The 14,474-nt window shown below is 37.8% G+C and overlaps 1 protein-coding gene across 2 annotated transcripts in view; it reads left to right on the top strand.

Annotated features, from left to right (window-relative positions):
* LOC122732493 (cytosolic beta-glucosidase-like) overlaps positions 1-14,474 on the top strand; it is a 115,934-nt gene that overhangs the window by 18,248 nt on the left and 83,212 nt on the right. The window contains exon 2 of one of the 2 annotated variants that reach the window (XM_043972665.1): positions 5,272-5,499. In XM_043972665.1, coding sequence (XP_043828600.1) covers positions 5,272-5,499 — 228 coding nt within the window. Of the gene's footprint in view, positions 1-5,271; positions 5,524-14,474 lie in introns of both variants that reach the window. The other variant, XM_043972664.1, reaches the window with a different exon arrangement.

The raw sequence follows: 14,474 nt of genomic DNA, 5'->3' as shown, positions 1-14,474 counted from the left end.
CTAATTTATGTGCAAGTCAAGATATTATTCCATGATGTCTTTGGTGCTCTTCAAAACAACAACAAACAATCCATAGGAAATCTCTTTTCAGATTGGAATCTGTGCTAGACCTACACCACAGCAGAGGTTCACATCTAGGGCAAGCATATATCTTCCTGATATATGCTAGTGTCCCACCTGGTATTTATAGTCATTGAGGAGTAAAACAAGATTATGTCTTATGTCTTTCAAGAAATCTTGATATATTTTGATGCATGATGGGGAGACATTTTGCTGGGACAGAACTTTTACCTAATCAAATGCTTTTAAAAATAATCAACAAGAAACACAGTAAGGTTTTTTTTAAATTTTCTACAGCTTTCCAATTGTGTAATGGTCAAAATATGATATACTCTAGATTGTTTTTTGAGGAAGCTTGTCTGATCTCTATTAATACCTTCAATAAATAATATACACTTGATAATTCCTATCAATTAGGCACATGAATTAATAGTTGTTCTCTCAGGAAATTTTCTTTGTTATTAATAAATCCAGGATTTGCCCCCCATTCCTTTGTTCTCTTCCCTTCCTTTAGATACCTTGGGAACCAATCCCCAAATGTCCTCATAATGTTGTGTTTCCTCCCGCTCATATTTTTTTTGTATACTAGGTCCAATCCCCACTTATTCCTACTTTTACATCACATTTTCCAAGCGTCAAAGTCGATGCTGATTTTATTTGGAAGGTCTAATTCAAGTCTTTCTAGAATTTCTCCATCTCTTCATACTCTGCAACAGATGTTGGTGTTTGAACTGAAATTATATTCAAAAAGGTACTTTTGTACATACTTATTATGAGTACTATGATACCAGATGACCAAATGTGCTAGGACATTTTGTTTTGTTTTGTTTTGTTTATGTTTTTGGTGGAGGTTTACTTGTGGCCTCAAGATAAAACCAATTCTTTTCTCTCCTTTATTTTGTATCTCCTATGAGACTGTGGCTCTTAGTTTGGATTAAATGGGGCATGATGAGAGAGGTCTGCCCTGGCAAGACCATATCCTGAGTGTTGTGTTCACTTCTAAGCATCACATTTTAGGAAGGATGTTGATAATAGTTGATAATTGGAACAAGTCCAGAGGAACTCAAACAGAAAGTGAGAGAACAGGAAATTATAACATATTAAGGATAAGTTCAAGGAACTCTGTACGTTAAGAAGAGATGACTTGAGGAGGACAGGAAAGTGTCTTAAAGTATCTGAAGGGATATACTATCTGGAACAGATATTCTATTTGTTCCATTTGACTCCTGAAGGCAAAACTAAGAGTAATGGATTAAAGGGAAAGGAAGCCCCATTTGGAGTTACAGATAAACTTCCTAAGATTAGAGCTATCCAAAGGTGAAGTAGGCTACCTCTGGTCACAGTAATAGCCATTATTGGAGGTCCTTAAGTACAAGTTAGATGCTTACTCTTTCGGCTTATTATAGAGGGCATTCCTCTTCAGGTACATGCACTTGATAACTTCTGAGCTCCCTTTCAGCTTTGGAATTCTGTGATTCTAATGTGTCTCATCTCCTACACTAGCATTATAAAAGGATTCTCCTATGTTTAGGAATTATGTACCAAAATATGGGTACTGGTAATAAAATATTGGCATTTACTTGATAAATAGCTTTGGCATGTTCTGCCCAGTTTCGTAAGCTAATTTGAGAGAAAATAAAAATGTTGTGCTCCTATCTTGTAGCAATGTCCAGTAAAGTCCTAGCCCAACTTGCTCACTGTGGCATTATGCTGAGTCTGTCAGTCAATAAACATTTATTACATACTTACTATGTGTTAAGAACTTTGCTAAACACTGAGGATACAAAGAAAGACAAACACTCTCTGACCTCAAGTCACTCGTGAGCTCCTGGGGGAGACAACAAGTGAAAACCCCCCAAACAAACAAACAAACAAAACAAAACCATGTACAAACAAGCTAAATAGAGGACAAATAGGAAATAATAGAAGGAATGCTCTGAACCTGAAGGATTGTGTAGAATTTCCTACAGAAGGTGGGATATTAGTTGGTGCTTAAAGGAAGCAAGGAGGTAGTGATGAAGAAGAACATTCCAGGCATGAGGCCCAGCCAGAGAAAATGACCAAAGCTGAGAGATGGAGGGTCTTGGTCTTGGAACAGCCAGGGGACCAGTATCTCTGGGTGTATGGAAAGATGTAAGATGAATAGAAAGGTAGGGAGCAGCTAGGTCATAAAGGCTTTGAGTTCTTGAAGGTAATGCCAATGAATGAACTACATATTCTGGCAGGACCAACCAAGCAGGAAAGAAGTTTTGTGTGATAATGGCAAAGGGTTCCTTATCACTTCCAATTAAATAGCTAAAGCAATTCACTGGTAGCTTTGTCATAAGGTGATCCTGTGTGTGTGTGTGTGTGTGTGGGGGGGGGGTGACAGCAACTCATGAAACTGTCTAGTAAGGTGGAGCATGGTTATATTTTTTGTTTGTGGAGTGAGCCAGTCAGTGAATAAGCATTTTTAAGGTATTTACTACGTATTAGGCACTGTGCTAAGTGCTGAATATCTATAGTGATGAAAAATCATGGATCTTTAGAAGTATTGATGCCCATTTGAAGCATACTCAAGAATCCATGATTAATGGTAGAAATTATTTGAAGAAGAGTTAGTAATTGAGTTAATGCTTGCCAAGTATATGGATTGTTCTACTCCATTCAGCAGACTGGAAAATTCCTGTGGTGTCAAGTAATTAGAAGAGAATTTTCAAGTTCGGGATATCTTGAGGATTTTTTTGATCACTAGGAATCTGTGAGACTACTAGCAAAGCTGTTTAAAATATGAGGTTCTCAATAAATATTTATTAATTTGATAATCTTATTAGATTTTTTCAAGCAAAGAGAATAAATCTGCCTCTGATTTGTGCACTTTTCTGTCTAGAGATAGAAATGGAGATGGAGGTGGAGCCAGTGTATCATAGTTTTCAAAATCTTTTATATGATGATATTATTAGAACCCTCTGAAGCCGGCTTGTAGAGTCACCCCCGTTTCATAGGTTTGAGAACTGAGGCCAGAGGAAATAAATAGTTCAAGGTTACTGGCAAAAAGAGATAGGAATAGCATAACTCTTCTTGCTAAAGAGTACTACAGTGAGATGGTATCTTCCATGAACTTGACATTAATTCCTCCATCTTGGGCTACTTCCACTTCTAGCCAATCAAGAGAGTGGTTGTCTAGACCAGGAAGGGTTTGGAATTCAGCTAAATTCCAGAGAAAATGTAAAGTCAGGTCTAGGTTCACTACTGTGAATCTGATCTAGTAGGACCAGACTGGATCTTTACTGGCCTATGTAGGGAGGTATAGTATCAATATCATTATATAACATAGAAAATGTAAAATACCAGGTGGAAAAACTAGATCACCATCAGAAGAAGACCACCAGAATGACAAGGGACCATAATATCTTGTTAATACAGGCAACTGATTAAGGAAGTTAGGATGTTTAGCCTGGAGGGAAAAAAATCAAAGAAAACTTGATGGGGAAGTGTGATGGCTACCTTCTGTTATTTGAAGAGTTATTCTATGAAGAAGGGATTAGCTTTATTTTGGTTGTCTCCATGTATGGAAGTTCCAGTGAAGAAGACTTCAGCTCAACATAGGAAAACTTTCTAATAAACTAATGTGCTCCCTTAAGGGGGAGTGGGTTCCCCACGATTGTCTTCAAGCAGAGGCTGAGGTACTAGCCATTGAGGATGATGTAAGTGCAATTCGTATTTGGCTAAGGGGTGGACAATCTGGGTCTTAAGGAACAAATACCCCTACTCCCTATATTAGGATATAGTACATGGAGGAGTGGGGCTCTATGAGGCTCACTAGCAATGGAAGCCTTTCTTGCACATCCTTTGCATTTCTAGGGAGAAGGGGACCATTTCTTGCAGCTTTGGTGAAAAGCTGAGTCTACCTCCAGGGAGACTTTTTGTCAGACATATTTTCAAGTTGGATATTGGGAATCAAAGAACATGTTTAGAATTGGGAGATACTTTAGAGAGCATTCCTGATCTTGAGAGGTAGTTTGGCATAATGGATATCCTAGCAGAATTAGAGTCCTGTCTCAGACCCTTTTTGGCTGTGCGAACCTCAGTTTCGTCATCTGTACAATGGGGATAATAAAAGCACTTATCTTACCAAGTTATTGTGGAAATCCTAAAATCATAGATTTAGAGCTGGGACAACAGAGTCCCCTGAGTCCAATACCTATATTTTATAGATGAGGAAACTGAAGCTCAGGGAGGTCAAGAGATTTGCCCAAAGTAACACAGTAATCATGTAAAATGAAAAGCATTACGCCAATGTGAGCTATTATGAGCTAAAGCAAAATCGCCTCATTTTACAAATGAGAAAGCGGAGTGAGCCAAGATTAGAACTGACTCCAGAACCTTTCCCATCATACTCTGTTAGGACCTCTATATGTTCTGTGGCCAAAGATGGCATGAAAACATGGAGGGCAACGAATCATACAACAATTCATTATTCACTATCAGAATCATTTTCTAATGCAGGCAACAGATAGAATGAGGGTATGAATGGATGATGATGACTAACATTAGAAAACACTTTAAGGTTTTCAGAGTACTTTATATTACAGTCTCTCATTTGATTGTCGCTTGAATTAGGTGCTACAGATGTTATAATCTCCACTTTGTAGGTGAGGAAATGGGGCCAATGGCTTGTCCGTGGCCACCTAGCTCACAATTGAATCTTGGCCTCTTCTGATTCCAAGCCAGTGGGAACTCCTGTTTTCATTCTTCTTCTTCTTCTTCTTCTTCTTCTTCTTCTTCTTCTTCTTCTTTTCTTCTTCTTCTTCTTTTCTTCTTCTTCTTCTTCTTTTTCTTCTTCTTCTTCTTCTTCTTCTTCTTCTTTTCTTCTTCTTCTTCTTCTTTTCTTCTTCTTCTTCTTCTTTTCTTCTTTTCTTCTTCTTCTTCTTCTTTTCTTCTTTTCTTCTTCTTCTTCTTTTCTTCTTTTCTTCTTCTTCTCCTTCTCTCTCTCTCTCTCTCTCTCTCTCTCTCTCTCTCTCTCTCTCTCTCTCTCTCTCTCTCTCTCTCTCTCCCCATCCCCCATCCCTACTGTAAAATACAAGTACCTTACAAAGTACAATAAGTACAATACAAGGCACCTATAGCTCATAGAAACCTGCTGTGGTCTTTGATGATACATATTTACATTCAGTCCATGCTTCTTGATGTCATAAGTGTAACCAAATTCTGTTTCCTTTTTTTAATCAGGAGGCTGGGATGCAGATGGAAAAGGCCCTAATGTCTGGGACACATTCACCCATCAGGGAGGAGATCGAGTTTTCAGGAACCAGACTGCTGATGTAGCTTGTGGCAGCTATACTCTGTGGGAGGAAGATCTGAAATGTATCAAACAGCTTGGATTGACTCATTATCGCTTTTCTCTTTCCTGGTCACGTCTGTTACCTGATGGGACGACAGGTTTCATCAACCAGAAAGGCAATTGTTTCTTAAAAATAGAAGGTTGCAGCTTTAATTCAAGGTTATTGCTGCAGTCTGGCATAATTAATCCAGTGTGCTCTTCTGCAGTGCAGCTCTCAAACTGCAAGTTGTGGGTGGGAGGGGGAAGCTGATTATAAGAGATTTTTTTTTAAATGGGCTTGCATTAGTTGCCTAGTTAATATTCTAGGCTCCTTGAATATTTCCTTCTTAGAGGTTGGAATAAGGATTTTGTTTACTTAAGGTGCCATGTGGTTATTAGCTTTTGGTGCATTTAAAAGAGATGACATATGAAATGGTTCTGAGTTTCTTAGAATTGTGTGGAGCTACAAAGAGACATGCATAACTTAAGCTGTTATAAATTTAAGTGGGGATTAAAGTTGTGTAGTAATTGCTTGATTTATAGCAATAAGTGGTTTATCTGTTAAGAGTACGGGGTTATTTATGGGGCCCATCTACTCACATTACCCAGCATTTCACACTGTCCATCTGTAGAACCTTTCCTTTAAATAACTTCTCGTGGAGTAAATTATCTTACCTCAGATCTCAGCATTCCGATGCTATGGTAATGTTGACTGTAGGCATAGTTTAGAGATTTTGAAGTTAGAAGTTCTTTTTTTTTTCTTTTTTTTTTTTTTGTGGGGCAATGAGGATTAAGTGACTTGCCCAGGGTCACACAGCTAGTAAGTGTCAAGTGTTTGAGGCTGAATTTGAACTCAGATCCACCTGAATCCAGAGTTGGTGCTTTATCTACTGTGACACGTAGCTGCCCCCAGAAGTTCATTTTTATACAAGGTGACTATAGCCCTGGTATTCTGAAATTGAAGTACACTTTTTATCCTAAGTGCCAAGATAAATCTTAGAATCCTGTATCCAAAATGATAAGGAAATTATGAAGGTTTCTATTTGCTTTCCAAATAACCTTAACTATTGAACCGAAGTTAGGTAAATTTTAACCTACTAAAACTTTCAGACTTTATGCCATTGTTACAGATGGACACCTTAAGAAGTTAAACACCCCCCCCCCAACTTATTTGTCCATCAGGCCCATTTCTTTTGTCTGTATTCACCCCATCTCAAATTCCTGCCCATCTTCCAAAACTCAAATTAAGTGACAGGTTTTTTTTTTTCCAGAAAAATCTTCCCTGGTTCATTAAGGAATCCTAGATCTAGAGAGGTCATCCAGTAGACCTCTCTACCTCCTTCTCCATTTCACAGATGGAGAAGCTGAATCCCTGGAGATGAGATGACTGGGCCAAGTTTCAGAGGCAGGATTGAACCCAGGTCATCTTACCACAAGAGCCAGCATTTTTTTATTGTACCATGTTGCCTTCTGAGTTCTCCCAGTTAGTACCTGCCCTTTTCTTCTGGGAACTTTTTACATAATGCTTTTTATACAACTTTGCATAGATTTATTATGCTTTTATAGGCTGTGTCCCATTCTCCTCTCCCCTGTCCACCTCTGCCCCACTTTGAGCAGCAGAGTCCATGAATGGCAGGGATTTAGCTAAACTCTTTTTATCTTAGACCCCTTGTACATGACCTGAACACAGCTCTTAATAAATGTTTGTTGAATTTTGAAATCAATTATATCAGTCATAGGCTAGCTGAGGTAGCAGATGTACACATACTGTATAAGTGATACTTGATTAGAAGTACAAAAAGGACGAGAGGAAAGGAGGCATACTTCATTCTGCTATGTGTCCTATTTACTCTGCTAATATTAAAAGGTCCCTGAGGGCATATGTCTCAACTATTTTTTGTATCAGCTTTTGCACCTACTATTAGGGCTTTTCATGTAATTTGTTGGTGCTTAGTTGTTCCATTTATGTCTGACTCTTTGTGACCCAATCTGGGGGTTTCTTGGCAAAGACACTGGAGTGGTTTGCCATTTCCTTCTCCAGCTCATTTTACAGATAAGGAAACTGAGGCAAAGAGGGTTAAGTGACTTGCTCAGTATAACACAGCTAGTAAGTATCGGGAAGATGAGTTTTCCTAAAGTTAGAGCATATTAAATTGTGGTTGAAAGAATGAATGGGTGAAATATCAATCGCTGATGGTATAATTGGAGCTACTAAAGCCTTGTGGTGCTTTTACTGGTGATAATTTCACAACAAATTCAATTTAATATGTTTTCAATTACCACCCACTATGTGTAGTGTGTTGGGCATACAAAAAATACAGTACCTGTCCTCAAGAGGCTAACTGTTTAGTAGGGAGGAAAGACATGCACACTGGTGACTATGATACAAGTCAAGAAGTGAGTTGTAGAATATGACTAATATGGAATGATGTATAACATGATTGTATATAAATATGTATAACCTATATCTGATTGCTTGCCATCTTGGGGAGGGGGGAGGGAGTGGAGGGAGAGAAAAAAATTTGGAGCTCAAAATCTTACGAAAATGAATATTGAAAACAATCTTTACATGTAATTAGAAAATAAAATAAAATACTACCAAGAAAAAATTTTTAAAACATTTAAAAAAAGAGTTGTAGAGAGAACTAGGCAAACAACCCTGAGAAATACAGGGGAGAGAAAGAGAGAGGGAGGGAAGGAAGGAGGGAAGGAGGGAAGGAGGGAGAGAGGGAGAGAGGGGGGGGGGAGAGAGAGAGAGAGAGAGAGAGAGAGAGAGAGAGAGAGAGAGAGAGAGAGAGAGAGATCATATTGTAGCTGCAACATTCTAAATGACAGCATTATGACTTAAAGACTCAACTTTTGGGGGTTTGACCTAAGTTTTTTTTTAAGCTGCCTTATTATTATTAAAAACTTTGTACTAAGACCGTTTTGGCCTTGGTTTAGACCAGCTAGTTTTCAATAAGAAGGAGCTCACTTCTTCTGAGCAGTGATCTGTTGAATCAATTGGAATGGTATAGCTCAGGAAAGGCCACCATCTTTTTTATAAATATTTTCTCAAAGAACATAAGAAGAATCAGAAAGCCCAGCAGCACTAGCCTTTCCAAGGATCCCTCATAGTTGACTGACTACCAGTTTGGAAATCTGTAAAATCCTGTCTTAGGGGACTTGAAGGAAATTTCATGAAATGGAATTATTCCACATGCTTTTATCATGCAAATGTCAAGTTTTCTGGGCATAGGAATAAGAGGCTGGACTTTTTTTCTTCTTGATCTCAGACGTTTCTGTGTATCCTGAGATTTACATCAGCCCTATAAAAAAGTCTAATCAATTAAGATTTCAAGTAATTCTCTAGGGAGAAAAATGGAATCATATATATATATATTTTAAAAGGAATCCATACAATCAAAATCTTACAATCATAGAACTGTAATGATTGGAAGTTTTGATCCCACCCATCTCATTCTACACCTGGCTTCTATGCCCCCTCCTATATACCTGATGCCATGGACATCTCAGTCCCATGCATCTGATTAAGTCTGACTCAGTTTCCTCTAATATGTTAAGTGCCATGGACATATATTCCATCCACCTATTTTAAGCCTGGCATACTGCATGGCTTGAGCAATAGCTCAAGTGTGGGAATGCTGATATCCCATCATTTCTCTGTTCTTTTATGGTAACTCCCATAATTATCTCAGGTGTCATGATAAATACAGTGTTGAATTTGGCCTTGACACCTGTTACCAATTATATTAGATTTTTAAATTTTCTCATAATGGCATGAGGATAATTAGGCAGATGATGCAAAAATTGATGAAATAAAAATAAAAATTATTTAAAAAATTAATATCGCAGCAATTGTCTTCTCAATTAACCCTCCACAAGGGGGGGGGAAACTATAGTAATATTAAGTTTTAAAGAATGTTTCAATTTTTGTTTTATTATATGTTTCATGTGTAACAACTAAGATTCTGAATTCCCTTAGACATGTTTTTGAGAACTTTCATTGTTTGATTTGATTATTGACAAAGCTATTTTAAAGTTGTGTTAAGCTCAATTTTGTAGGAAATTTTCCTGGCTGATTCCAGCATCTACACATCAACCCCTGAAAAGACTTCCATTCCACGACTACACCTAGAGGACATCTGAGAAAAGACTTCCAGAGACTTTAAAAGAACAGTTTTGGTTTTTTGTTTTGTTGTTTTTTTCTTTTTCTGTTATAATATACACCATCTGTTACATGTGCTCTCTGCAGAGGCCCTCCCTTTGCAAGACCAATATCAAAGCGCCGGTTCATGAGGACAAAAAGTTGCCCCTCTGGACAAAACTTTCCTCTCTCCCTTTTCTATATTGTTATTAACATATTGCTAGTTAGCATAGGCTATTATATTCTGTTATTTTTGACTGTTTCATCAAGGAAACGCCCTGTTTCTTGAAGAAACAAAGCAGGGACTGTAATGATTGGAATTATGCCACCTGCTGGAGACTTACTGTAGAAAAGCTCCGCCATGAGGTGAATGTCTCTGAGGGCCAGACCATTGGTCTTTTCTTTGGCATCAGGAAGTGACGTTTGCTTGTGGGAGGAAGAAGGGGGGAGTCTGGCACTCTGACTCTCTCTCTTTCCTGTGGACTCTGGGAGAGAGCAGAGCTAGACATGTGCTCTCCCTTTAATAGATAGATGAATATAGGCCTTTTCTTCTCTCTTTACCAAATTCTTATTCTCCTTAATAAATGCTTAAAAGTCTAACTTTTGCTGAAGCTTATAATTTATTGGTGACCACTCATTAGAGATTTTAGACAGACTAGCTAGAATTTTACCCTTAACAGAACGTTAAGCCAGGAAAGGATCTTAGACGTCATCTAGTCTAGCCTCTCACTCAATGCGGGAATCCCTGTTCTAAGCATTAGTGAGGGGTGGCCAACCAGCATTTATTACATGAGGTTTTGGTGACGAAGATGATTAAAGAAATAGGATATGGGTCTTTTAAACAAAAGGTAAATAGGCTAAAGAATAAAAGGAGAAGGAACAAGCTTATATAACACCTACTATGTTTCAGGCAATATGCTAAATGCTTTTTACAGTTTCATTTTATAGTTGAAAAACTGAGATAAACAGAGGTTAAGTGACTTGCTCAGGTACAGCTCTTTCTGATTCCAAGCCCAATACTCTATCTCCTAGCTTCTTAAACTGTGGGTCAACCCCATATGGGGCCACCTAACTGAATGTGGGGGTTGTGAAAAATTTGACAACAATAAAAGATTAGGTATACCTATTTTATATACCTATATATCTAGGGTCAAGCAAAAATTTCTGAGGTAAAAAGAGGTGGAGAGTGGAAAAAAGTTTAAGACTTTCTGCTCTATTCCCTGTGCCACTAGATGCCTCTAAAAGCCTAATGAGATGGGAGATGCTTGATGACTATCAGTGTACAATGAGAATTCTTATAAGGTGTTGGGGGAGGTGGGTTAGAGGTCCAGATCTATGATTTTTTTTTCAGTGTAGGGAAGTATTGAAATTCCCTCCACAGATACAGATTAGCAATTCTTTCATAACTTTTATTTTAGAGAATTGCCTAATTTGTCTATAGTCATGGCTAGCATGTGTCAAAGAGAGACTTGAGTCTAGATCTTCCTGTCTTCTTGGTGATACTTATGCCAATATTTCCTGACCCTTCCCCCAGCTCCCTTCCAATTGCCTTGAGAAAATTTCAGTTTAGGGGGCAGCTAGGTGGTGCAGTGGATAGAGCACCGGCCCTGGAGTCAGGAGGACCTGAGTTCAAAGCTGGCCTCAGACACTTGACACTTAACTAGCTGTGTGACCCTGGGCAAGTCACTTAACCCCAATTGCCTCAGTATAAAAAAAAAATTTCAGTTTAGTTATTCTTCATGCTCAAAGAGGATAGAAGATATGGGCTTAAATTAAAGCCAGAGAGAATTTATTGACCAATAGGCAACAGAAAGAGATTAGAGAATCTCTGTCCTAGGCAATTTTAAAAAAAGAATAATGGACCATTATCTTTCTTGAATGAATTGGGGTCCAGGACCATATTCCCCATTGATGTTTTTTTTTTCATTCTAGAAATGTGAACAAAAAGATATTTGTTTTACAAAATGCACTTATTCAAAGATGTATTTGTAACCAAATTGTACTAGCCCTGAGATATAAATATAGAGCCCTTTGGCAATTTGTTTCTGTATCACAAAAATGGAAGGCCCAAGAGTCATCTACATACTTATCAATATTACAGATAGCAGCTTTGAAAAGAAATTCAGAATGCTTCTTTCTCAGCCAGCAGTTATATGAAAGAATTTCTACAATACTGAATTTTAAAAGTTACAGAATAATTCATAAGCCCCAACTCCCTCCTGTCATGGGCCCATAGTGCAATTTCTCTCCTGATCCAGAAGGAGTAAGCTTTACTCTCCAGTAGTAAAGCGTTCAACACTGTGAAGTAAATTATTGACTACCAGATACCTTGTTGCTCGGAACAACTTAGAAGTAAGAATTTGACTTCCATTGAATATTTTAGTTACCTGCAATTCATCAAAGCATAAGGATCATGGTAGAATTTACAGTCAACAGGCTGGTTAATTCTCTCTCTTTCCCTCTATATATTTGTATAGATTATATATATGTATATATATTATATATAGTCAATTTTGTTTTCAGTGGTGGTGGTGGTGGTGGGAGGTTCCTGCCCTCCATTAGCCTAAAGTCTAGTAGATGAATATGAGATATGCATAGATAACTATGAAACAAATGAACATATAAGAAGTACATTAGAGAGGAATAAGCCAAGTCCTGTGTATAAGCTCTGAGGGGAATATCATTAATGACCAGGGGATTCAGAGGAGATACCATTTGAGCATGTAACGATTGGAATGACGCCACCTGCTGGAGACTTACTGTAGAAGAGTTCTGCCCATGAAGCAAAGGTCTTTGAGGGCAAGACCAGGCTTCAGGAAGTGACGCGGACTAGTGGGAGGAGGAAGGAAGAGACTGGCGCTTGGTCTCACTCTCTTTCCTCTGGACTCTGGCGGAGAAGGGAGCTAGAAATGTGCTCTCCCTTTAATAGATAGGAATCTAGGCCTTTCTCTCTCTCTTTACCAAATTCTTATTCTCCTTAATAAATGCTTAAAAGTCTAACTCTTGCTAAAGCTTATAATTTATTGGCGACCACTCATTAGATATTTTGGACAGACTAGCTAGAATTTTAGCCCTTAACAGATGGCTGACCACGAAGAGGAAAGCTGACCCTCACTTCTGATCTTCCGGTTGGGTAAGAAATTTCTCCTACCCTTTAAACTGCTAAGTACTGGCGCACTGACTGTGTTTTCCCTTTAAATTTTTTCGAATGGACCTTTTAAACTCCCTAATTACCCTATTTTTGATTTTAGTCTGTTTAACCAGACAAATGGGAGATAAGATCATGTTAATGCTTTGTTTTTGTGGATTTTCTATTTTTCTTTTTCTTTTTGTTAGAAGAGCCAGCAACTTACTCACACAAGGAAATATCTCTCCCTCTCCCAACCATGCTTTTTCAGAGAAACCTGAGGAGATTCCCGCAGCTTTTCCCAGTTCTAACACTAATTGTTGCTTTAATTTTGCATGCCTGGAGGCAATGACCCACCCTCTAGAAGTTTTTAATCCCCTAGCACCTGGAGGCAAAGTGGGGGAAGAGGAATCCAGGCCTGAGTTCAAAATCAAGTCTGATTCAAATTGTGCTGGTCCCTCCCCTCCTCTCCAGACCCCACCCTTTACTCCTCCCATGGCCAAGCCCATTGCTTCCCCTGCCTGGGAAGTCCAGAGATCTGATGCACATGCACAACTTTCTGTAACTACATTTGCAGCTTCAGGCTCAGCCCTTCCCCAGCCTGGATGTACTTCTGAGACAACCTTAGAAAGCCCTTTAAATTCCACATATGCCTGTTTTGTTCATAATTTTGCTAACCTGCTTTTGTCTTTAATTAGTATTCTTATAAAGCATTTGTATGGTGAAAACACTGACAGACAATATAGAGGGGTTAAAGAAGAAAAACTTAAGCTGAATAAGGATGACAATCATCACCATAGTTCAAGACTCCGCTTCTTTTGCCATGGAAGGGTATATATTGTACAGAAATGTAGAAGTAAGCAGCAAGGTATTGATATGAGTATTGGGGATTTTAGATACCGAAATCAGAAGTGTTCTGAATTCACTCAGAGTATTAATGTCAGTTCAGAGGTTACATAGAATTTCTATGCTATTACACATACATTTTGAAATTAATGGTATGGGTTTATTTTCATAGAGATTTTCATGCTTTTGAGATTGTGTCTTATACTTAGTTCCTAAAACAAGGAGAATATTTGTAAAAGCTTTTTATAGTCATGTGATCAAGTTTATATTTTATAATACTCTTATTAATATTAAGTTCACATTCATTTAGATTTCCCTAGTTTGAATTTCATTGTCTTTTATTGTTCCATGTGTATTTTTTTTCTATTTATTCATCTCTCTAATTTTGAAACATTACAAGATGGTTTTGATTTCATAATACAATGTTAATTCTAGGAGTATTGTGCTCCCATATTCTGAGTTGTTTGTTTTTGTTATTTTTTCTCAACTGATTATTTGATCAAACTCTTTAAAGCATTTCCCTGGCAAATTGGTTGCCATGGCAAGTGTAAATTGATTCTAGAAGTATTATTTTTGATAAGCATATTCCAAAAAAAAAAAAAAAGAGGGGAACATTTGTAAAAGTTGTCTTTGAGATTGTGTTGTGCTTTAACTTGTATTTAAATATGTTCAGATTTTTCAAAAAAGTAATTGTATGCTAAGTAAAAAAAAGGTATTATTTGAAATTGTTGCATAAATATATATTGTGTCAAGTCAAGATGTATTCACATTTTTTGCAATCATTTATTATCCTCAATTTTTAAATCCATATGAGACTTGGATTATGGGAACTTATCATTTAAGACATTAATTGCCTTTATTCTGAGTTATCAGATGCCAGTTGGCCAAGATGCCATCCAATCACAAGAGGAATACATGCAAGAGCAGACACTGAACTGTCACATGAGGGGAGACATGCATGAAGTCAAGGTATGGCCGAGGGAACGGCTTTT

The sequence above is a fragment of the Dromiciops gliroides genome, chromosome 6, assembly GCF_019393635.1.
Source record: "Dromiciops gliroides isolate mDroGli1 chromosome 6, mDroGli1.pri, whole genome shotgun sequence".
Classification (NCBI taxonomy): domain Eukaryota; kingdom Metazoa; phylum Chordata; class Mammalia; order Microbiotheria; family Microbiotheriidae; genus Dromiciops; species Dromiciops gliroides.
Note: the sequence above shows the minus strand (reverse complement) of the source record. Positions and strands in the feature narration are given on the sequence as shown.